This window comes from Lithobates pipiens, unplaced genomic scaffold (genome assembly GCF_037356315.1).
Source record: "Lithobates pipiens isolate NorthernLeopardFrog02 unplaced genomic scaffold, aLitPip1_a1.2 Scaffold_30, whole genome shotgun sequence".
Lineage (NCBI taxonomy): Eukaryota > Metazoa > Chordata > Amphibia > Anura > Ranidae > Lithobates > Lithobates pipiens.
Window position 1 is genome coordinate 60996517 of NW_027507791.1, and position 25680 is coordinate 61022196.

A 25680-nucleotide genomic window follows, 5' to 3' on the forward strand; every position below is an offset into this window, starting at 1 on the left:
GGGAAAATGGCCACCCATCTCCATAACAATGCAGGGCGGAAGCAATGCCAAAACGTCACTTTCGCCCATAGCTCTTAAAGTCCCATTTTTTTGATAAATATTTTTTTTAATCAAATATATATATATATATATATATATATATTTTTTTTTTTTATTGCATTTTAGCACACAGACTTTTTTACAGCCGCTTTTTTGAGCTTTTTTTGCAGCTTAAAAACGGCTGTCCATGTTAGTCTATGGCTTCATGCCCACCTAGGCGTTTTTGAGCTGCAAATGGCATAGGCGTTTTTAAGCTGTAAAAAAAACCCAGGACCAGTGCGTTCCGTGGCATGGAGCTAGAGCTGTAAAAACGCGAATCGCGGGAAAACGCGCAAAAACGCGCACAAACACGCAAAAACGCTCATAAACGTGCAACATATTTTCTTTGTTTTCTGAGTGCTATAGCCAAGAGATGTGTTTCTTAAAAAAATGCTACTTAACGCTAACGCTAAAAAACGCGCAAAAACTCCAATGCAAAACGCGGTAAAAATCTAATTTTTAACGGCGATTTTTCCAGGCGTCGGAGCTAGCTTTGCAGCCAGTTTTTTAAAACGTCCGTGTGCATGAGCACTTACAAGGGATGTTTACATCCCTTGTAATAGTAATAAAAGTGACCTTTTTTTTAAACAGTGCAAAAATAAAAAATAAAAGGTAAAATTATATAAGGAAAAAAAAATAGTTTTAAACACGCACCGTCCCGACAAGCCTGCGCGCAGAAGCGAACGCATACGTGAGTAGCGTCCGCATATGAAAACGGTGTTCAAACCACACATGTGAGGTATTGCCTTAATCAGTAGAGCAAGAAAAATAATTCCAGCCCTAGACCTCCTCTGTAACTAAAAACATGCAACCTGTAGAATTTTTTAAACGTCGCCTATGGAGATTTTTAAGGGTAAAAGTTTGACGCCATTCCACGAGTGGGCGCAATTTTGAAGCGTGACATGTTGGATATCAGTTTACTTGGTGTAACATTATCTTTCACAATATAAAAAAAAAAAAATGGACTAACTTACTATTGTCTTATTTTTTAATTAAAAAATAGTGCACTTGTAAGACGGATGATAAAAAATTTCATTTGGGTACAGCGTAGCATGACCCGCACAATTGTCATTGAAAGTGCGAGAGTGCTGAAAGCTGAAAAATGGTCTGGGAAGGAAGGGGGCGAAACTGCCTGGTATTGTAGTGGTTAAAGGGCAAGTCTACCTTTGTGATAGAAATAAAATGTATCTGTTTGTGGTTAATTCAAAGCAATCCTCCCAGGACATCAATGTGATATAGTATTTGCCTTCATAAAATATCTTGAAGTACACACAAAAAAATGCACAATTACACAAAATAAGGCATACTCTGTATTCCTTTTAATTCTGTATGTCAGAAAATTGTAGGCTACCCAAAGGAGCATGCACTTCTGAAGGGACACTGGTTATGCTTTATTTAACCACTTGACCTCCAGAAGATTTACCTCCTTCATGACCAGGCCAATAAGCATATATTGATTGGTTTGCATAAAAGATACAGTGTCTACAAACTAAGGTACAGTATATGTATACTGGAATCGTTATTTTTTTTTCTACTACCTAAAAGCTCCTTCCTAAAACTAGTGGCACTTTACCGCTAACACGGCTTGCGACCCAGTAGGAAAGTAGCCTTAGGGGGCTGGAGGAAAAATCAATGGACTACAAGTGCAGTGACATCACCTCACTTGTGCTCCATTGAGATCTACGAGTCCCTCTGCCATGGTGGCTTTCAGAGATCTTTGTGAATGAATTAAACGACCACAACAAATTCAAGAAATGACAGGAGCCTGCATGGAAAATAACTCTCAAATGAGTGGGTACAAATTAACCAAGCTTCATTTTATGAACTATGGGTATGGGGGATGCTGTAAAGAGTGATAGTGTAAAGTGATTTTGGTGCACATTATTTTTGCACTTTTTTCTTTCAAATGATGCAGAAATGTGCTGAGAACAAAAGGCCAACTTGATAAGAAAATCAGTATTGTCTTTGTTTTTTTATAGGGTTCCCATTCGCTGCCCCTTCCCATTTTCCCAATTATTGGCAGTTGTTAGCCTACAGGCCAGGGAGCACAGGGCACTGTGAGTAGGATCCATAATCTGCCCAAAGTGTAGGTGGAGAATATGAGACCTGGAAGTTGTTTGCAAACTCATCAAATGACAAATCCACATGTTACCCCTAGTCTGCATGCAGATTGCTTTTGTGCTTAGACAACCTTGATGATCCCAATGCAGCCTGCAGGGAACATTAGAAAGAGGGACAGATGCTTCATAGTTAGTAAGGTTGAATAAAGACACCAGTCCAACCTGAGTGAGTGTCTACAATTGTCCCTATCCCTGTACATTGCACACTCACATCTGTCCCTACCCTCAAGGAGACCACAACCCAAGGTCCCCATTCTTATACTAGGGCCAATTTTGGACGGAAGCCAATTAACCTACCTGCATGTCTTTGGATTGTGGGAGGAAACCCATGCAGGCACAGGGAGAACATGCAAACTCCAGGCAGGTGGTGTCATGGTTGGGATTTGAACCAGTGACCCTTCTTACTGCTAGGTGAGAGTGCTAACCACTACACCACTGCGCCACCCTCAAGATACTTGATTTGCCTGGATAGAAAAGCAAATGTAAGATGTTTAAAAAGTTCATTTATTCTTCAATATTCACCCAAATTTGTCTGGATGGCTTTAAGAATAAGAAACACTGAACAAATCAACCATTTTTGTTTTCAAAGGTGTAAAAAATAAAAGTTTTGGCGCATGCTACAGCTGGCTGTCTAGTGTGATAACCATAGCTCTTCTTCTGGTTGGAGCTGCTTATGTCCATCTCACTTGGATGAAAAGGAAATCAGTTAACACAAGTAAGTTCTGTAAAATGTAATGTTGACCATTGCCTGTATGACATTTAAAGTGGATCTTGCAACATAATATAAGGTCTGTTTAATTAGATCAAGCACCCCCCCCCCCCCCCCCTTGTAAAAATTACTATAGATGCTAGACTCTATCACATGGCACGCCACCTGACAAGAGTGTTGAATTGGTTCTGCCATTGCCCTCTGAAGCAATGGGTTCAGGTGGAACAGACTCTCTCAGGGATTCTGCTGGACTCTGTTCCATAGTGTCAAGCTTATGTAGTAAGCAAATATGGCTGCATACATATATATTGTTACAAACCATACATAATACGCGCAGCATGCTTTTCCCGGCCCGACTATGGGTACAAGATGGAGAGACAGTCCGGTTCTTTACCTCTCCCCTGAAGATGCCTCCAGGTGGCTGGATACTCAGCTGAACCACCCTCTACTCCATTTATTATCCAGCTTTGTTTGATCTTTACAGCCCTCTGGCTGGACTAATTAGTCTTCAGAACAGCTTACAGACCCTTGTTTATGTTTGCGACACACTTCAAGATTTATGCCCCCAGAACTCACTGGGTGACCCTCTGATCTGCAGGAACTGTATATCCTTGTTGCTTATCTTCCTTTTTGCTGGTACAAGCAGACTCTCCTATGTTGGAACTGTGACGACTTCTTAATGCTGTCATCTCTGGTGCTCCACGGTGCACTTCCCCCATTGGCAATAGCCATGTTTGCTTGTGGGGCCCAAAACAGCTGCCTCATACTTGCCAACTATCCTGGTTTAAATTCCCTTGTCCCTGAAATTTTAGTCTTGTGCTGTGTCCCGATATCTCAGTGTGAAGTGCAGCTACTAATGCTGCCCAGCTCTGCCCTATTGTTATGTACAGATGACTCACCTGCAGACCCTGTGTTTACATGTAAATAACAAGCATTAATATGTAAATAGCGACAGCATTCATATGTAAATGTAGCGGACCAGTGTCATTCATATGTAAATCTACGCGGACCAGTGGCATTCATATGTAAATGTACGCGGACCAGTAGCATTCATATGCATCTCATGCGCTCCTGAAGTCATATCCACCATCACTTCTGCTGAATGCTGCCCACTGGGGAGATAAAGGGACATGCTTGAAAGTCCTGCCTACAACTGTGATCATTCAGCCTAACATCAGCCTGTTCTACAAACGTAAGTAAATTGGTGGAGGAGAGGGTAGTGTGGGGTATGCAGAGGTAGGCACAGTTTGGGTGCACAGGTAAGCAAGGAGGGGATGTATAGAGGTAAGGAAGGTGGGTGCAAAGATGAGTAGAGGAGGCAGGTACAGTTAAAGGGATAGAGGGTTGGAGTGGAGAGGATGGGGGAGGTTTGGGGTGCAGAGGTTAGCAGGGGTTTTAGGGTGCAAATGTATACTAACAGGGTGGATAAAGCTGTAGGTCACGTTTAGGGGAGCCCAATTATTTAAATAGGCTGCTCTATGCGTTAGAAATCCGGAAGAAAGTCCCTAGCGCTTTTTTCAAAATCACATGTCAGCAGATGCGTGAGAGTGTCATTACCAATCAATGGCACTGCAGCACGTTTCTGTGGTGTAAATGTAAACGCAGGCTAAATACATATTTTATATATTTTTGGATGTATAGAATGCATTTTTTGCATTTTTTGGTTAAGTTCTATTGGCAGATAGCATGTTTAATTTTATGTTTTATTATTTTTTTAATGCACAATAAAAGCATTATGTAGAATAATACTTGGCTATGTTTTACTTCAAATGACAGTTTGGGAGTAGGCAGTTACATTTTAAAAAATACAATGTAAAATTAACAAGGGACACCAACATAATTGTAACTTTGTTCTTAAAAACTATGGGATAATGGTGTTGTGGTAACGTGCACAAATAAAAAAAAACATAATAATATTATTCTTGATATCACTAGAAAAAAAAAACCTTAGAAAATTTGTTTGCAAAAACTCCATCAGTATCACCAGCAAAGCAGCTTCATTATTATCCCATTAAAGAAGAAGAGAATGTGAGCTGCATTTGGAGATTTCATAATTTGCCATGTCAGGAATGTTAATTCTCCGTTACAAACGCTAGTTTACAAGACCGACCGCTTCTGCTCCCGAGCATGCATGTTTGTACTTTGGACTTTTGTCCGACAAACTTGTGTACACACGATCAGTTATGCCATGTACGACACGAGCGGCCTTTTCGACGGACTAGGTCCGACGGTCTTCGCGATGGACTTACGGCATTGTTCCGACTGACTTTCCAAACGAACGGACTTGGCCACACGCAAGCACACCAAAGTCCGACAGATTCTAACATGATGACGTACGACTGGACTAGAATAAGGAAGTTCATAGCCAGTAGCCAATAGCCACCCTAGTGTTGGTTTTCGTCCGTCGGACTAGCATACAGACTAACGGATTTTTAGACCGGACTCGAGTCCGTCGGAAAAAGATTTGAAACATGTTTCATTTCTAGGTCCATCGGAAATTTTGGGGGAAAAAAAGTCCGCTGGAGCCCATACACGATCATAATATCTGACGGATTCATCCTAGTCCATAGAAAAGTCTGATCGTGTGTACGTGGCAAAAGACCGACAACACACATTTGTTGGCAGAAAAATCGAGAGCCTGGTAGCCAACGGAAAGTCCGACAACAATTGTCCGATAGAGCATACACATGGTCAGATAGTCCGCTCACTTCCAACATTTCCCGTCGGACAACAAGCTCACAACCAACATTTCCCATCGGACAAGCTCACATCCAACATTTCCCGCCGGAAAGCCAGATCTTTATACTTTAAATTCCAAGGTTTGACTTTTCTACAGATATGTCTTAACGACCTCACCTAATTTGATTATACGAAGTACTGTCTTGAATAATATGTCTTGATGGACTATGTGCCTTACAGTTCTCTATGATGTTTTCATATTCATTTTTTTACATTTTGATGAATAAAAACGTTTCTGTTAAAATAACTCAGTGCCATATCGCAAAAAATGGCCTGGTCATTAAAGGGGTGAAACCTTTCAGTCCTTAACTAATTAAACACACTCTTGTACCTAATGGGAACTGTACAAATATAACAGGTTGCTTAGTTTGCTATAGAGGAGCATCTATAGTTCTGACACTCTCCATGTATATAATCACTCACTGCAACATTATCAGTTCATCTTTCAGTTAAGAAAAATAAGCAAAGAATCTGATAAGTCAATATAATCATTAACTGTAGACAGTTGTTTTTATACATATATGTCTTATCGTTTTGCTGCTTTGTCTTCTAAAAAGGGCAAAAGCAGGCAGAACTGCAAATGGAATGTTTCTAAATGAAATTGTAGACTACGCACAGGATGTAGTCTTTCTGACCACACACATTAGCCTAGCTATTTTAATATACTCTAGTGGTTTGGTCACTGTTAAAACCTTAAATGTCATAGCGTGTTCTATAAGGTGAGAGTGGAACCCTCAGATGAGATCAAATGCTGGCAAGGGTAATCATATTTTTAAAGCAATATTTTTTGTCTTATCATATATTTTTGCAAATAATTTAACTTGTCCTGCATGGTCATCATTTTAAAATGAATACACAGATTTATAAATGAATTTTGACTATGCCAATTTTTACATAGTTACATTGACCAATGCTTGGACCAGTGTTAGTATGAATGTGCCATACCTGTGGGATCCTCGTGGAAGTTCTCAGATCCCATGCCAACCGTCTACACTGCTGCGTACTAAATACAGGGGGTCACCCACTTGACACGGGCGCCATTCTGAGAACACTTTCCATTTTCTCAATAATTGCTTAGTGTTCTCTGATTGTATGAGGTGAAGATTGTGACGTCACTGCCTCGCCTGTCCACCTCGTCCAGCGAACGCTTTACATTAATTGAGAAAATTTAGTTATGTCCACTACAGTGATTTTCAAGCTTTCACGGGGATCACCCAGTTATGGTATATGCATACATACATACGTTCATTAGTCTAAGTTGGATCAATGTAACTATGTAAAAATTGGTGACCCCATGATAGGGATACAAGTTTTTTTCGGAAGGGAGTTTAACAAGACACGTGGCCACTCAAAAAACTATTATGCCGCGTACACACGGTCGAACTGTTTGACGTACTTAGTCCGTTGAAACACATTTCAGCGGACAATCCGCTCGTGTGTGGGCTTCAGCGGACTTTTTCAGCGTGCAGTCCGGAGTACTAAGATTTTCGGTTTTTCCAAAAATCTGTCCGTCGTAGTTTGGTTTCAGCGGACAATACGGTCGTCAGTATGCTAGTTCGACGGACTAAGAATGGCGCATGCCCAGAAAGGATTTACACGGCGGAAGGGTGCTTTGCTGTGTCTTGGACTTCCTATTTCTAGTCCCGTCGTACGTGCTGTACACGTCATCGCGCAAGCTTTCGACGGACTGTTTGTGTATCCGTGTGTGGTCAAGTCCGTTCAGTGGAAAGTACGCCGGATTGTCCGTCGGATTGTATGACGGACTAAGTACGCCATACAATCCGCTCGTGTGTACACGGCATTAGATAAGCAGAGGAACGACCACAACAATATAAAACTCCAAATTTCTATGCGAAACAATGTACCACTTTGAGATGCAAAAATCTGACATAATCATACCATCAGGGAGGTTAAAGAGGAAGTAAACCATGGTGGGTTTTACTTCCTCTTTATTTCCCTGCAAAGGTAAAGCATGATGGGCTACTATGATTCGCATAGTAGCCCATTATGTGTCATTTACCCAGTGGCGTAGCATGGGGGTGCAGAGGGTGCCGTCGCCCCGGGCGCGACATTTATGGGGGGCGCCACTGGTTGCCTCTTCCTAATTTTAAGTCCCTGTGTCCCCCATGCCCCGGCTGCCATGTTCAGTGTCCGGCACCCTGTGATTGGGCGTATGGGGGTCATGTGAGGCATAGGGCTGGCCTGTCCGTGTTCACTCCTGAAGTCCCGCCTACGCACATGACCCCCCCATACACTCAATCAAAGTGCACCGGGCCGGACACTGAGCATGGCAGCTAGAACGTGGGGGAGAGGAGCAAAAATGTGACCGTCCACTGTCTTCTGCTCTGTACACACAGTCGGACATTCCAACGGAAAATGTGCGATCGGATCTTGTTGTTGGAAAATCTGATCATGTGTGGGCTCCATTGGACTTTTTCTGTCTGAATTTCGGACACACAAAGTTTGAGAGCAGGATCTAAAATTTTGCCCAAAAACAAAATTTGATTGTTTAAATTCCGATCGCGTATAGACAATTCTGACAGACAAAGTGACACGCATGCTCAGAATAAATTACGAGACAAAAGCTATTGGCTACTGTCCTCTTTATAGTCCCATCGTACGTGTTGTTCATCACCGCATTCTGAACGATCGGACTTTCTGAAAACTTTGCGCAACCGTGTGTATGCAAGATAAGTTTGGGCCTAAATCCATCTGGAAAAATCTGATGGATTTTGTTGTCGGAATGTCCGACCGTGTAAACAAGGCATTCTCCTCCTCCTATCCTCCGGACCGATGCAGGCCACGACAAGAAGGTGAGTGAGACTCCCTTGTGAGATTTGTGTAAGAGAGAGAGAGAGACGTATAGTAGGGTGGTCAGTATAGTTCTCAGTGTAGTGTAGTGGACAGTATAGTGGTCAGTGTAGTGTATGGTATAGTTCTCAGTATAGTGGACAGTATAGTGTATGGTATAGTTCTCAGTATAGTGGACATTATCCACTTAAGGACCGCCGCATGGCAATGTACGTTGGTGCAATGGCACCGACAGGCACAAGCACGTACATGTACGTGCTCGCCTTCCAGCGGGATGCGGCGGTCCGTTTCGCTGCAGGAGCGATCCGGGATGAGGGGATGGCCGTTGGTTTCTGGCCATCCCCTCTCGATCGCTCCTGGCCAATGAGAAGCTTCCTCCCGCTGTGTATAGTAAACACAGGCAGGGAGGAAGTGATGTCATTCTCTTTGGGGCGGTCTTTTTGACCGGACTACGAGGGGAAGTGAAAGTAAGTGTGCACCAAACACTACACTAACACGTAGGCACACACAGGCACCCCGTCAGGTTTTTATATAGCGCCCGGGACCCCCATATACTACCTAATAAAAATTTGAACCCCCTGATTGCCCCTAGTTAACCCTTTCACCAGTGATCACTGTATAAGTGTTACAGGTGATTCTGGTTAGTTTGCTTTTCATAGCATCAGGGCACCCACCATTTATTACCCAATAAAGGTTTAACCCCCTGATCACCCGGCGGGTGATATCAGTTAGGTTTTAAGGTCAGGGTCTGCGTCGCCCCAGGCAGCGCTAGGTAGGGGCCAGTACCGCTAACACCCACGCGCAAAGCATACACCTCCTGTAGTGGTATAGAATCTGAACAGATCAATATCTGATCTGATCAGATCTATACTAGCATCACCAGCAGTTTAGGGTTCCAAAAAAACGCATTGTTAGCAGGATCAGCCCAGATACCTGCTAGCACCTGCGTTTTGCCCCTCCGCCCAGCCCACCCAAGTGCAGTATCGATTGATCACTGTCACTTACAAAACACTAAACACATAACTGCAGCGTTCGCAGAGTCAGGCCTGATCCCTGCGATCGCTAACAGTTTTTTTTGGTAGCGTTTTATATTTAAATCCGGAAGGCAGTGCTTGGTTTTCGGGGTCCCGTACGTGACTAGGCTCCCAAAAAGTCCCCCACATGTGGTATCACCGTACTCGGGAGAAGCAGCAGAATTTATTTTGGGGTGTAATTTGACTTATGCCCATAGCATGTGTGAGCAATGTATCATTTAGTGACAACTTTGTGCAAAAAAAATAAAAAATAATTGTAATATTCCTGCAACTTGTGGCAAAATATAAAATATTTCATGGACTCAACATGCCTCTCAGTAAATAGCTTGGGGTGTCTACTTTCCAAAATGGGGTCATTTGGGGGGGTTTTGTGCTATTTTGGCATTTTATGGCCTTCGAAACTGTGATAGGTAGTGAGGAGTGAAATCAAAAATTTGCACCCTTAGAAACCCTGAAGGCAGTGATTGGTTTTCGGGGTGCCGTACGCAGCTAGACTCCCAAAAAGTCCCACATATGTGGTATCCTCGTACCCAGGAGAAGCAGCAGAATATATTTTGGGGTGCAATTCCACATATAACTATGGCATGTGTGAGCAATATATCATTTAGTGACAACTTTTTGTAAACTTTTTTTTTTTTTGTGTCATTATTCAATCACTTGGGACAAAAAGAAAATATTCAATGGGCTCAACATGCCCCTCAGCAATTTCCTTGGGGTGTCTACTTTCCAAAATGGGGTCATGTGGTGGGTTTTGTGTTATTTTGGCATTTTATGGCCTTCGAAACTGTGATAGGTAGTGAGGAGTGAAATCAAAAATTTGCACCCTTAGAAATCCTGAAGGCAGTGATTGGATTTCGGGGTGCCGTACGTAGCTAGACTCCCAAAAAGTCCCACATATGTGGTATCCCCGTACTCAGGAGAAGCATCAGAATATATTTTGGGGTGCAATTCCACATATAACTATGGCATGTGTGAGCAATATATCATTTAGTGACAACTTTTTGTAAACTTTTTTTTTTTTTTTTTGTGTGTCATTATTCAATCACTTGGGACAAAAAAAAAATATTCAATGGGCTCAAGATGCCCCTCAGCAATTTCCTTGGGGTGTCTACTTTCCAAAATGGGTTCATTTGGGGGAGGGGGTTGTACTGCCCTGCCATTTTAGCACCTCAAGAAATTAGATAGGCAGTCGTAAATTAAAAGCTGTGTAAATTCCAGAAAATGTACTCTAGTTTGTAGACGCTATAACTTTTGCGCAAACCAATAAATATACGCTTATTGACATTTTTTTTACTAAAGACATGTGGCTGAATAAATTTTGCCCTAAATGTATGACTAAAATTGAGTTTATTTGATTTTTCTTATAACAAAAAGTAGAAAATATATTTTTTTCTCAAAATTTTCGGTCTTTTTCCATTTATATCGCAAAAAATAAAAATCGCAGAGGCAATCAAATACCATCAAAAGAAAGCTCTATTTATGGGAAGAAAAGGACGCAAATTTCGTTTGGGTACAACATTGCATGACCGCGCAATTGCCAGTTAAAGCAGTGCAGTGCGAAATTGTAAAAATACCTCTGGTCCTTAGGCTGAAAATTGGTCCGGGGCTGAAGTGGTTATAGTGTAGTGGACAGTATAGTTCTCAGTATAGTGGTTAGTCTAGTTCTCAGTGTAGTGGACAGTAGAGATGGACGAACTTCCGATGGGACGTTTCGTGAACGCGAACACGGCCAAAAGTTTGCGAACCACAAACCGCATTGACTTCAATGACAGGCGAACATTAAAAACATACAGGTCATATTTTCAGCCACAAAATACTTACTAGCTGTGAACACATAGTCCCACCACATGGCCACTGACATAACAAAAGTATGAAGTGAATCTGGGATCGACAACGACAAGCATTCTTTTTTTATCTGTGAAATTTTGACAATTCAGGACTCAGGAGCGCATGAAGGCAATGGAGGAGAGGAAAGGTCAGGGTAGGCTATGAAGAGGGTGCAGGAGATGATCACCAGCACCGTGATAGAGAGCACTGACACCAGCACAGTGATAGAGAGCACTGACACCAGCACCATGATAGAGAGCACTGTCACCAGCACCGAGATAGAGAGAGAGCACTGACACCAGCACTGTGATAGAGAGCACTGACACCAGCACCGTGATAGAGAGCACTGACACCAGCACCGAGATAGAGAGCACTGACACCAGCACTGTGATAGAGAGCACTGACACCAGCACCGAGATAGAGAAAGAGCACTGACACCAGCACCGTGATAGAGAGCACTGACACCAGCACCGTGATAGAGAGAGAGCACTGACACAAGCACTGTGATAGAGAGCACTGACACCAGCACCAGTACCGAGATAGAGAGAGAGCACTGACACTAGCACTGAGATAGAGAGCACTGACACCAGCATTGTGATAGAAAGCACTGACACCAGCACCGAGATAGAGAGAGAGCACTGACACCACCAAGATAGAGAGCACTGACACCAGCACCATGATAGAGAGCACTAACACCAGCACCGAGATAGAGAGCACTGACACCACATCAGCACCAAGATAGAGAGCACTGACACCACACCAGCACCGAAATAGAGAGCACTGACACCAGCACCGATATAGAGAGCACTGACACCAGCACCGAGATAGAGAGCACTGACACCAGCACCTAGATAGAGAGCACTGACACCACACCAGCACCATGATAGAGAGCACTGAGACCACACCAGCACCGAGATAGAGAGAGAGCACTGACACCAGCACTGAGATAGAGAGCACTGACAGCAGCACTGATACCAGCAACTCGCTGCGGGACCCAAAAATATGACACCGCTTAACCTCTTCAAACAGGAGGGTACAGGCATTTAGTACAGTCACGGTGTGCTTTTTTTGTACAAGGAAGTGAGCCAAAGGTAGAAAAAAGGTCTGTGTGCTCGATTAAATAAATCGTTTATAGAGTTATGCATATACATGGTCTACTGGTCACATGTGTTGAATTCCTCCGAGATCCATGCCTCGTTCATTTTTAGAAATGTGAGGTAGTCAACACTGTCGTGAGTTAGGCGAGTGCGCTTATCGGTCACTTCGGACAGGACACTGGATGAGGGGCAAGCCAACAGTTCCATTGCAAATTGGGCAAGCTCTGGCCAGAGGTCAAGCCTGCCCACCCAGTAGTCCAAGGGTTCATCATTCCTCAGAGCGTCCACATCGGCCGTTAACCCGATGTAGTCGGACACCTGTCAGTCTAGGCTTTCCCTGATGCTGGATCTGGATGAGAACTGTCGATGGGTCGGCTGAAAGAATGACCTCATATCAGAAGTCACCAACACATCTTCAAACCGCCCTCTTCTTGCAGGCGCTGTTGGATTGGTACCCGCAACTCTTTCTCTGGGAGTGGGAATTGCTCCTCTGCCAGCTCACACAAAAGCAGAATGCAGCATTTCTCAAAGCAAGGCCTGGAAGTGCTCCATTCTGACAGCCCTCTGTGACGGTGGTAACATTTCCGCCATTTTGCCTTTGTAACGGGGGTCTAAGTACGTTGCCACCCAGTACTGGTCCTTGACCCTTATGCTTTTTATACGGGGGTCCCTGTTAAAACACTGGAGCATGAAGGCCCCCATTTGCACTAAACTGGAAGCGGTGTGGTGGCCTGGCTCCTGCTCATCATCCAGAATAATGTTGTCCTCCTTGTTCTCCTCTCCCCATCCACGCACAACAACAGGGATCCCAGAAAGGTTTAAAGCATGCTCTTCTTGGTCCTCCTCATCCGCCCCGGCACCATCCTCCTCTGACTCCTCTTCAGACTCCTGTTGTTGACTTGTCTCAGATAGAATAGCCCCCCCGGGAATTCATCCAGCATTGCGTTTTTCTCATCTTCCTGCTCCTGCTCCTCCATGGCTTGATCAATGACACGACACAATGCACGCTCCATAAAGAAGGCATAAGGTACCATGTCACTGATGGCGCCATGGCTGCGACTGACCAGTTTGGTGATCTCATCAAATGGCCGCAGAAGTCTGCATGCGTCACGCATGAGCAGCCACTGGCGCTGTGAAAAAAACCCAAGCTCCCCAGAACCTGTTCTGCCACAGAGTTCGTACAGGTAAACGTTAACTGCACGTTTCTGCTGGAGCAGCCTATCAATCATATAGAAGGTTGAGTTCCATCACATCGGGCAATCGCAAATAAGACGTCTGACCGGCAGATTGTGTCGCCGCTGAATGTCAGCAAGGCGAGCCATGGCCGTGTAAGATCTTCTGAAATGGGCCGAGATTTTCCTTGCCTGCCGCAAGATGTCCTGGACCCCAGGGTATTTGACAGCGAATCGCTGCACGACCAAGTTTAAGACTTGTGCCATGCATGGCACACGCATAATTTTGCCCTGTTTCAATGCGCTAAGCAGATTGGCACCGTTGTCACACACCACTTTACCAACTGTCAAATTGAGCGGTGTTAGCCACTGATCTGCCTGTGAACGCAAAGCTGAAAGGAGTGCAGGGCCAGTGTGGCTCTTGGCTTCCAGGCACAACAGACGCAGCACAGCATGGCAACGTCTCACCTGGCATGTCGAATAGGTTCTGGGGAGCTTGGGCGGTGCAGCGGAAGAGACACTAGCAGCGGAAAAGGAGGAGTCAGCCAAGGAGGAGAGGGAGGAGGATGGAGTAGGAGGAGGAGAAGAAGAGCTGGGCCTGCATGCAATCCGTGGCAGTAAAACCAAATCTACATGGGTGCCACGGGTTACATGCTTGACGGCCGTCAGAAGGTTCACCCAGTGGGCAGTAAAAGTGATATACCTTCCCTGCCCGTGTTTGCTAGACCACGTGTCTGTGGTCAGATGTATCTTGGCACCGACACTGTGTGCCAGAGATACATTCACTTGCCGCTGAACATGGCCTTATAGCTCTGGGATGCCCTTCTGTGAGAAATACTTCCTTCTTGGGTCCTTCCCTTGTGGTGTTCCAATGGCCACAAATTTTTGAAAGGCCGCCGAGTCCACCAGTTTATTTGGCAGTAGTTGGCGGGCTATCAGTTCTGACAAGCCAGCCGTCAACCGCTGGGCAAGAGGGTTATCCGGCGTCATCATTTTTTTACGCTCAAACATTTGGCCCACGGAAGCCTGCCTTTTTCCAGAAAAACGTGAGGATGGCATGATGGAAGGTGGAGTGGAGGACAATTGTCAGGATAGAGAAGAAGGAGAAGTAGAAGACGAGGCTGGACAGTGAGAGCCTGGAGTGTGGCTTTGTGTGTTCCGTTGCTCCCACTGAGCTCGGTGATGGCAGCTCATGTGCCTTCTTAAGGCGGTCTTCCCTAAGTGAGTGTTGGGCTTACCGCGACTTATGCATTGACTGCAAAGATTGCAGATGGCAACACTATTGTCAGCAGCGAACACGTTAAAAAAAGCCCACACTGCGGAGCCATGTACCGGCGTCCTGAGAGCGCTAGATGTGACCGTACATGGTTGATGCCTCGCTCCTGATACATTAGCAGTCTGGTTTGTCCCTCCTGTGAAATGTAAGTTCTTCCTGCTTCTCCTCCCTATCTGCTGGTCCATATCTCCCTCTGAACTCCCCTCCTCTTCCTCTCTTGTGGGAACCCACGTGACATCACTAGACACGTCATCATCGACGTCACCTTCCCCACCGCTGTAATTGGAGATCTCGGAGTAGGCACTGTGTTGGTGGTAGTGTCTTTGGGGGTGCACACAGCAGAGAGTGAAGAAGAGGGTGCAGATCGAGAGGATGAGGAGGGTGCAAAAGAGTAAGGCTGAGTGAGCCACTCAAGTCTGGTGCGTCCTTTGACGTAATCGCACGCACCTTCTGCAATTTGCCACTTTAGCTCAAGCCTGTTGCTCCTGCCCTACCCCTACCACCCCTGCGGAAGGGCCTGCCTTTTCCTCTGCCTGTCATTTTTTAAATTTAAAAGAAAAAAAACCCCTTGGATGGGACTTTGGAAGACCACCAACACCAGAGTACAATTAAAACATGTATATACTTTATTAATAGTTAATGGACAAATATGAATAAAAAAGAGACATGCAGACCTACAATATCTCTGATACATATCTACAAATATACAAACACGTAGGTTGTTACAATAGGCCAACCAATAGACAATTATAATAAATACTCTCCTATATGACTCACACCCGACGCGTTTCCAGTTGCTGTTGTCACAGAACTTTCATCAGGGGTGAAGACTGAAGAGCAAAAACTTGATGGCATAATAGTATTTTTACAACATAAAAACCCATATTTAGAACCACATAAAAGTGCAACGGATGGGGGGGGAAGAAAAAAAAAAGTTTTTTTTTAAAATAATATCAAAATTACAATATTCCTATCACATCGTCAGAGGCCCACCTGGTAAATCGCATGTATAATGAATGTACTTGAGAACACACCAAGGTGTGTTTCACGACATCATATTCTAATAAACAAATGGTGTATTGTCGCCAAATGCTGTCCTTTTTGGAAGATACCAATAGACTACCACTTCAAAATCCACCATTTCTAAACCAAAAAATAAAACAGCAAATAAGAAGGTGAAATAGACAACCTCCATAGGTCGCAAAATGAACCTATATGTAAGGGGGTAGCCAGCTAGTGGTAGAGAGTGCTTTTGAATATAGCAGTACTTTGAAATATAGCCACCATCAACCCAAACATGTGTGGGGTCTAAACACCTACAGCCAACATGAAACACACCGCACCACATGTGAGATAGGAGATAAGTATCAAGAGGGTGTATTGGTCAAGTGATAGTTAACAGTAAAGATGTTGTCTAGGTGGGAGATACGACGTCACTTCTGCCCGGGACGTAGCGTTCCATTATACGCTGTCTGCGTATGGGATGCAACGTCACTTCCGCCCTTCACGCTGCGCTTCAGGATGACTTGTCCGTGCGGAAATGCGGATGTTTTGGATCACAATGAGCGGCGGCCATTGCAATGATGCGACAGGGCTGTTCCTGATTATGCTGGATAACAACCCGCCCCCCTCATATGGAGCGTTGTACTTCCTTACACGTGATTACAGATGGCCAATACCTACAGACCAGCGGGCTATTTAATTTCATCAGCTGTAGAGGGCTGAGCAACACTTACATGCCTCTGACCGGACAACGCCGATCCATTTGTGGGTAAATATATTGGAATTTATATGGGTTTATTTGTTTGTTAGTTTAAGGTTGGTCGGCTTTTGGCAATTCTATGATTATTTTTTGTAGGTATGCAAGCCCACAGGCATTATTGACAACCCCTCTTGGTTTACTTTTTGAGGAAGGGGGGGGACAATTAGGTCCAACGAGGATATTTGCTACTAAGCTAATAACCAAGGATATTTGCTAAGTTAACAAACCCCCCCCCCCCCCCATATGTACCATTGGGTAAGCTTTTTTCTGTGGTCTGTTTGTTTTCACTCTACAAATATATTACCAAGAACACCATCCCCACAGTGAAACATGGTGGTGGCAGCATCATGCTGTGGGATGTTTTTCAGCAGTTGGGACTTGGAAACTGGTCAGGGTTGAGGGAAAGATGGATGGTGCTAAATACAGGGATATTCTTGAACAAAACCTGTACCACTCTGTGTGTGATTTGAGGCTAGGATGAAGGTTCACCTTCCAGCAGGACAATGACCCCAAGCACACTGCTAAAGCAACACTTGAGTGGTTTAAGGGGAAACATGTAAATGTGTTGGAATGGCCTAGTCAAAGCCCAAACCTCAATCCAGGGGCGTCGGTAGGGGGTGGCTAGCAGTGGCTGAAGCCCCGAATGTGTCCCTGAAAAACCCAGAGTATGGTACATTTATTTTATAATTACTAGCCCCGAGTCCCCACCACGCCGCACTGCGCATGAGCGAGAAGGAGCGTCGGCGGCGCCGCACTGCGCATGAGCGAGAAGGAGCGTGGCGGCGCCGCACTGTGCATGAGTGAGAAGGAGCGAGCGCCGGCTGGCGGGACGCGTGACGTCGATACCGCATGTGACTGTATCGACATCACACGTCCCGCCTGCCGACGCTCGCTCATGCGCAGTGCGGCATCGCCGATGCTCCTTCTCACTCATGCGCAGTGCGGCGCCGCAGACGCTCCTTCTCGCTCATGCGCAGTGCGGCGGCGCCGACGCTCCTTCACGCTCATGCGCAGTGCGGCGCTGTGGGAACTGGTGGGGGTTAGTAATTATAAAATAGTGAGAGAAGGAGCGCGAACGGCAGGTAGGTAGGTCAGTGTAGGTAGGTCAGTGTGTGTTAATGTCAGTGTAGGTAGGTCAGTGTAGGTAGGTCAGTGTAGGTTAATGTCAGTGTAGGTAGGTCAGTGTGTGTTAATGTCAGTGTAGGTAGGTCAGTGTATGTAAATGTCAGTGTAGGTAGGTCAGGCAAGTCAGTGTAGGTAGGTCACTACCGTTAGTGTATGTATATGTCCAGTGTATGTAGGTCAGGCAGGTGAGTGTAGGTAGGTCACTATCATCAGTCATAGTTGCCAAAGGTCCTGAATTTCCCGGGACATTCCCGGGATTAGGACATGTGTCCCGAATTAATTTTGTCCGGGAAATTAGAGGTCTGCGGCCGGTGGAGTCAATGTCTCCGCCGGCCGCCATTTTTAAGAAGACCAGAACCTGGTCTTCAATAGAGAACCTGTGGTGCCACCCACCCCCGCTGCCAGCGTGTGTTTGTAAAGTGCAGTGGGTGGCGCCACAGTTCAAAGTTAGTCTCCGCACGGCAATGTGAACAACGGTATGTCGGGGGCCAGTCTGTGGATGGGATGTCATGTCAGAGGGGGCCAGTCTGTGGATGGGATGTCAGAGGGGGCCAGTCTGTGGATGGGATGTCAGAGGGGGCCAATCTGTGGATGTCAGAGAGGGTGCTACCGAGTCTGGATGTCAGAGGGGTGCAATCAGAGTCTGGATGTCAGAGGGGCACCAGATGTTAGGAGGGGCTCTGCTGATGGACACCAGATGTGAGGAAGGCTCCGGTGATGGACACCAGATGTGAGGAAGGCTGCTCTGAGGGGGCATCTAGTGGCAGGCAACGTGGCTAGTGACGCGCTCATGGCTCCCACTGATTCGGCATTATGGTGAGTTGAATGATTTCATTTTATATTACAATGTAATAATAGAAATAATGCGCTTCAATCATCCTGACACCATAACAATCATAGCGCCGGGATGATTGAAGTGTTAACACCAGGTATTTGGAGTATCTGTATCTGCTGATTGTCAAACTCTGGAAAACACATATTGTTATTGTGGTGTAGGATTGGGGGGCGCTGTCCCTCCATCCCTCCCCCCCTTTCCCTTTCCCTCTCCATCCCGCATTCATCTCAGACACTAACCACACCCCTTTGAGCCACACCCCATGTAAGCCATGCCCACTATTTTACGTAAACCCCACCCATACTTGGCCGCATTTTATCCTTTTCCTATGCCACACCTATAACCGCATGCCCCACCCCCTGATTAAAACACAACTCCGCCTACTAAAAAGTGTCACAAATTTTTTTTTTACAATGATGGCATCAGTGTAGGTAGGTCAGGTAGGTAGGTCACTGCCGTCAGTGTAGGTAGGTTAGTGTATGTAAGTCACTACCGTCAGTGTCACGGCCCAGCCAAAAAAAACCTGCATCGCATACAACACCCCCCCCCCCCCCCCCGTTTCCGGCTTGGACTCTGAGCTGAAGCCCCTGGTCCTTTTGCCACCTAGCAACGCCCCTGCCTCAATCCAATAGAAAATCTGTGATTAGACTTTAAGTTTGCTGTTCACAAGCACAAACCATCTAACTTCAAGGAGCTGGAGCAGTTTTGCAAGGAGGAATGGGCAAAAATCCCTGTGGTAAGATGTGGCAAGATCATAGAGACTTATCCAAAGCGACTTGGAGCTGTGATAGCCGCAAAAGTTGGCTCTACAAAGTATTGACTTTAGGGAGGCGAATAGTTGTGCACATTGATATATATATATATACATATGCATTACATCCAGGGCCGTCTCTAATATTAATTTGACCCTGGGCAAACATTTTCTTGTACCCTCCCAAATCCACTTGTCAACCATTTTCAGGCAGAGTGGGCTCAAGGGGCAGCTGCTTTCGGCCCCACAATAATGAGTGGGCCCGGGGCAGCTGCCCCTTTTGCACTGCCTTAAAGACAGCCCTAATTACATCACATCAAACATATATATATATATATATATATATATATATATACATACATATACTCACAAGCATTGAACTGTATGTCAAATCTCCTGCAGAGCTCCAGTACTTCCACCAAGGAAGGCGCGTAGGAGGATTTTCAACAAGAACGCTTTAAATCATTCTATATTGAGATTTTTTGCTCTACATATAGAGCTGCGCTGTGACCACAAGAGAGAGCAGTTGTTCCAATATGACACTGCAAACTGAGGGCATGAAAAAAATCAAAAATTTTTTTTAAAATAAAATAAAATGATAACAGTGTCTGCTTATAATTTTTAGGTCAGAAGCTAAATGCCTGCAGAAGCTGGGACTTTAAGGATGAGGTATGTTCACAGCTAAATTTGATTAAATAATCATAATAATCCTACTGTATGCCTGCATGACATAAGACCATTTACTTCACTAGGAGAAACAAAAACAGTGCTGAAGACTAAAGCTAGTTTTCACCCCTGACAATCATGTCACTGTGTGTGGAGGAGGAACGGTCATTGCTGAATCAAAGAACATGGTGTGTAATAGCTAGTATGTGTATAGAAATAAAAATAAAAAAAAGAACAGCAGATTCCGAAAATATCCAAAGATGAACGGCGCTTGCGCCGTGAGTCCAGGTTCTAGCCCCTCCATCCAAGTGGACATATACAGTGGTGTGAAAAAGTGTTTGCCCCCTTCCTCATTTCCTGTTCCTTTGCATGTTTGTCACACTTAAGTGTTTCGGAACATCAAACCAATTTAAACAATAGTCAAGGGCAACACAAGTAAACACAAAATGCAATTTGTAAATGAAGGTGTTTATTATTAAAGGTGAAAAAAAATCCAAACCATCATGGCCCTGTGTGAAAAAGTGGTTGCCCCCTAAACCTAATAACTGGTTGGGCCACCCTTAGCAGCAACAACTGCAACCAAGCGTTTGCGATAACGTGCAATGAGGCTTTTACAGCGTCCTGGAGGAATTTTGGCCCACTCATCTTTGCAGAATTGTCCTAATTCAATTACATTAGAGGGTTTTCAAGCATGAACGGCCTTTTTAAGGTCATACCACAACATCTCAATAGGATTCAGGTCAGGACTTTGGCTAGGCCACTCCAAAGTCTTCATTTTGTTTTTCTTCAGCCATTCGGTGGTGGACTTGCTGGTGTGTTTAGGATCATTGTCCTGCTGCAGAACCCAAGTTCGTTTCAGCTTGAGTACACGAACAGATGGTCGGACATTCTCCTTCAGGATCTCTTGGTAGACAGCAGAATTCATAGTTCCTTTTATGACGGCAAGTCTTCCAGGTCCTGAAGCAGCAAAACAGCCCCAGACCATCACACTACCACCACCATATTTTACTGTTGGTATAATGTTCTTTTTATGAAATGCAGTGTTCCTTCTACGCCAGATATACTTGGACACACACCTTCCAAAGAGTTCCACTTTTGTCTCATCGGTCCACAGAATGTTGTCCCAAAAGTCTTGGGGATCATCAAGATGTGTTGTGGAGAAATTGAGAGGAGCTTTGATGTTCTTTTTGCTCAGCAGTGGTTTTCTCCTTGGAACTCTGCCATGCAGGCAATTTTTGCCCAGTCTTTTCCTGATGGTGGAGGCATGAACGCTGACCTTAACTGAGGCAAGTGAGGCCTGCAGTTCCTTGGACGTTGTTGTGGGGTCTTTTGTGACCTCTTGGATGAGTCGTCGCTGCGCTCTTGGGGTCATTTTGGGCGGCCGGCCACTCCTGGGAAGGTTCACCACTGTTCCATGTCTTCGCCATTTGTGGATAATGGCTCTCACTGTGGTTCGCTGGATTCCCAAAGCTTTGGAAATGGCTTTATAACCCTTTCCAGACTGATAGATCTCAATTACTTTCTTTCTCAATTGTTCCTGAATTTCTTTGGGTCTCGGCATGATGTGCAGCTTTTAAGGATCTTCTGGTGGACCTTACTGTGTCAAGCAGCTCCTATTTAAGTGATGCCTTGATTGTGAACAGGTGTGGCAATAATCAGGCCTGGGTGTGGCTAGAGAAATTGAACTCAGGTGTGGACAACCACAGTTATAGTATGTTTTAACAAGGGGGGCAATCCCTTTTTCACACAGGGCCATGATGGTTTGGATTTTTTTTCACCTTTAATAATAAACACCTTCATTTACAAATTGCATTTTGTGTTTACTTGTGTTGTCCTTGACTATTGTTTAAATTGGTTTGATGTTCCGAAACACTTAAGTGTGACAAACATGCAAAGGAACAGGAAATGAGGAAGGGGGCAAACACTTTTTCACACCACTGTAGTTAGAATAAAAAGAGCAGAGCGAAGTGAGGCCGTGCCCGTAGCGTGGCGAGCGAAGTGAGCCCACAAGGGGGCCCTCTAATATGTGCAGCCCTATGTCCACTTGGATGGTGGGGCTTGCACCTCGACTCACGGCGCAGGCGCCGTTCATCTTTGGAGATTTTCTGATTCTCCTTCTGCTCCGTACTGCGCAACCGCTGTGCCTGAGCAGTATGGGGTGGACACTTTTCGATGGCCGGACTGTATATGTCACAACACCGGCACTATACTGGCAAAGTGGTCCTGACGTAGAAGAAACAGGAAATTGTTTTTTAAAAAAATGTAATGGCCTATCCATACAGCATATACAGTGCAATGAATAGAGATAAGAAGAATAGAGAAACTCCTAATGAACAGGCAGAATGCCCACAGATGCCAAAGCAGCTCTACCACTGCTCATTGCCTTCTAGAGCAGGGGGTCTCACAGTTTTCTGTACAAGGACCACATTGTATTTTACAAATGTTTGCAGACCAGAAAAACATTTTTTTTTGGAAAAAAATGTATTACATTTAAATGCATTAATAAAGTGGTGTTGCACATAAAAAAATAAATAATCACCAAAATTCCAAAAAAAAATAAATAAAAAAAATAAATGGATTTTTTTTTAACTCATCTCTAAATGCCTGTTGCTAGGGGGTCCCTCGTAGTCTGCCTCCTTCAGTGGCTGGGCTCTTGGCGTCACTTCCCCTCAGCACAGGAAGGGCTCAGCTCTGCCCCCTCCCACCTGTCAACTGCACGGCCAATCACGGCACGCAGCGCCGCTCGCGCATGCGCAGTGGGTGCCCGGCTGTGAAGTCACTGCCGGGTGCCCACAGTTAGAATGCCGGTGCCGCCTGTAACAACTTATCCCGTAATTTGTGCCCACGGGCTGTAGTTCAGAGACCCCTGGTCTAGAGAATTATATAAAAAAAAATATTCAAGGATACGTTGATATTTTCTATAGAAGATCTAAGCTAGTCCAACAGTATTTAGTTGCATAGTTGCATAGTTAGTAAGGTTGAATAAAGACACCAGTCCATCCAGTTCAACCTGAGTGAGTGTCTACAATTGTCCCTATCCCTGTACATTGCACACTCACATTGGTCCCTACCCTCAAGGAGCCCACAATCCAAGGTCCCCATTCATATGTTAGGGCCAATTTTTGGACAGAAGCCAATTAACCTACATGCATGTCTTTGGAGTATTGGTAGTTACCAAGTAATTCTTATCTGGACTTCACTTTAAACTTTGTAATGTGTACATTATTTTTTGCTGTACGTGAGAGTAATATAGTTGGCTTTAAAGGAAACCATGGAATCATAGTTCATCAATGAACTGTATTCAAGTGTAGAGTAATGCCCAACGTAGACTCTACTTGATACATGCTACCCATGAGAAGTCCTTATATGTGTGTTTTGACTACATGATCACCTTAATATATTGCTTTTTGCTTTGTGTAGGGTGAAATTGTTTATGCGGAATTAAATCCTCACATACTTAGTGAAAACCAAGTGTAAGAATACCCTACAGGCTCCAAGAACTTGTGTTGGGAACATAAAAGTCCAAGATTTACTCTCCGTGGATTTGAAACAAAGGGACCTGGAGATTACTTGTACCATTATTTTATTTTACATTTATTTTATTGTTTGTTTTCTAAATTGTAAGATAAGTATTATTGCTAATATACATAGTTACATAGTAGGTGAGGTTGAAAAAAGACACAAGTCCATCAAGACACATAGAAAGCATATGCAAGATTAATCAACAATAAAGATATCTTTTAGGTTTGGAAGTTGGTTTCTGATAAAGAAGAGACTTAGAATTGAATACACTATAACAATTTTTATTATACACAGAGAAAATTCAAGGACAATTTTTGAAAGACACTTCTACATTACCATACAGATACACATATTTTTTTTTTAACAGTTTCAAGCCAAATCTATGTGAGAGGGGCCATAGCACAAAGTATATTACATAGTTGGTAAGGTTGAATAAAGATGCCAGTCCATCCACTTCAACCTGTGAGTGTGTGCATGTATTTATGTCACTACCACTTCCCATATCCCTGTATATTGTGTAGAAATAAGATGCCCATCTAATAGTTTTTAAAATCAGCTAAGGTTATACTGTTGAAAAAGGAGCGAGACTTGAGATATCAACCAAGTGCGCATGCTCACGAAACGCGCCCACTGCTGATGACGACATCCGCTTGAGCCACCTGTATCCTGCGCTTCAAGTCTCACTCTGAGGTCGCCTTACGAAGCCGGCCTTACCATCATATGGAAGTGATTATCAGCCTGGAGAGATGGACTGAATATAGTGTTAAGGAAAACGTCACTCGAGACTTATATACCATGCCTGTTTACCTACTTCTACATGTGAGTGCATATATTGATGCTTATTAAATTTGTTGTATAAAACTATTGCACCCAGAGGCGCCTCTCCATTTGTTGTTTTTAAATCAGCTAAATTTGCTGCCAAAACCACAGATTGCGGAAGGGAGTTCTACATCCTTACTGCTCTAACAGTTGAAAAAATGAGGCTACCACATATCAGTCCACCACAGAGCAGGGGCATACCTAGAACATTTGGCACCCAGGGCCCATCCTATATCTGGCACCCCCCCCCCAACTGTAAAAACACCCTCCCCTGCCAAGATCAGCGTTTTTAAATTCTGCTTTCTTTTTTAAATGGCGCTGTTGGCTACCCAGTAAACCGGAAGTGACACAGTTTTCTACATCAGAGACCTGATCAAAGGCAAAATCGGCTTTGTTCGGGTTTCTGGCCAGCTGGCTGGTGGCTCAGGTCTGCGGGTGGGATGGGAGACCTGGGCGAAGCTGTGTGGGGATGGGGACGTCCCCTCCAGCTCCTTGTAATAACAGCCGATGCTGTTCATTCATGGTAGCCAGTGACAATAGACAGGACAGAGCTGTCAGTCACTCAGGTGTGAGCAGATGCCACATTTTTGGACAGATTGTGCCGCGGTAAGGAAAGTGGAGAGCTGGACTGGAGCTGCTATGAGGGAGACATCAGAGTGAGAAGGGGAGACAGCTGACAATACAAGGTATGGCGCATACTTTGCATTATCTACTGTCCTCAGGGACAGATCTGATCCAGATATCCCACTGTATGGCGATCTCTGGATCGGATCTGTCCCTGAGGACAGCATTGGCACTGATGATTTGATTCAGATTTGGGAACTGACCTGCTGACAAGGTGTGTTGCTTGCTGGAACGTGGATGGGATCTGATGGCCGCAGGGAAGATGGCAAGATGCTGCAGTGACCTGCTGCTTGCTGGACGGATCTGATGGCTGCAAGATGTGGGTGTAAGCCCCCCCTTTATCAGACCAGCTCATCTACTCTATACCTGGTTTGTGAACACAGCAACATCACCCCCCCCTTACCAGGTAAGATCACAGCTCAGCTACTATAGGTGGGTGGTAGACACACAGCAATATACAGCACACACATGCATTCTGCAACCTGTACACAGCACACGCCTGCATTCTGCAACCTGTACATAGCACGCGCCTGCATTCTGCAACCTGTACATAGCACACGCCTGCATTCTGCAACCTGTACATAGCACACGCCTGCATTCTGCAACCTGTATACAGCACACGCCTGCATTCTGCAACCTGTACATAGCACACGCCTGCATTCTGCAACCTGTACATAGCACACGCCTGCATTCTGCAACCTGTACATAGCACA

The 25680-nt window shown here is 44.8% G+C and overlaps 1 protein-coding gene across 2 annotated transcripts in view; it reads left to right on the top strand.

Annotated features, from left to right (window-relative positions):
- Nucleotides 1–24388, top strand: part of LOC143942906 (uncharacterized) — a 42054-nt gene extending 17666 nt beyond the window's left edge. For both annotated transcript variants that reach the window (XM_077464326.1, XM_077464325.1), the window contains 3 exons: nt 2788–2913; nt 19962–20005; nt 23423–24388. In XM_077464326.1, coding sequence (XP_077320452.1) covers nt 2788–2913; nt 19962–20005; nt 23423–23479 — 227 coding nt within the window. In that variant the 3' untranslated portion in view covers nt 23480–24388. The remainder of the gene's footprint in view (nt 1–2787; nt 2914–19961; nt 20006–23422) is intronic.
- The last annotated feature ends 1292 nt before the right edge of the window (nt 24389–25680 follow it).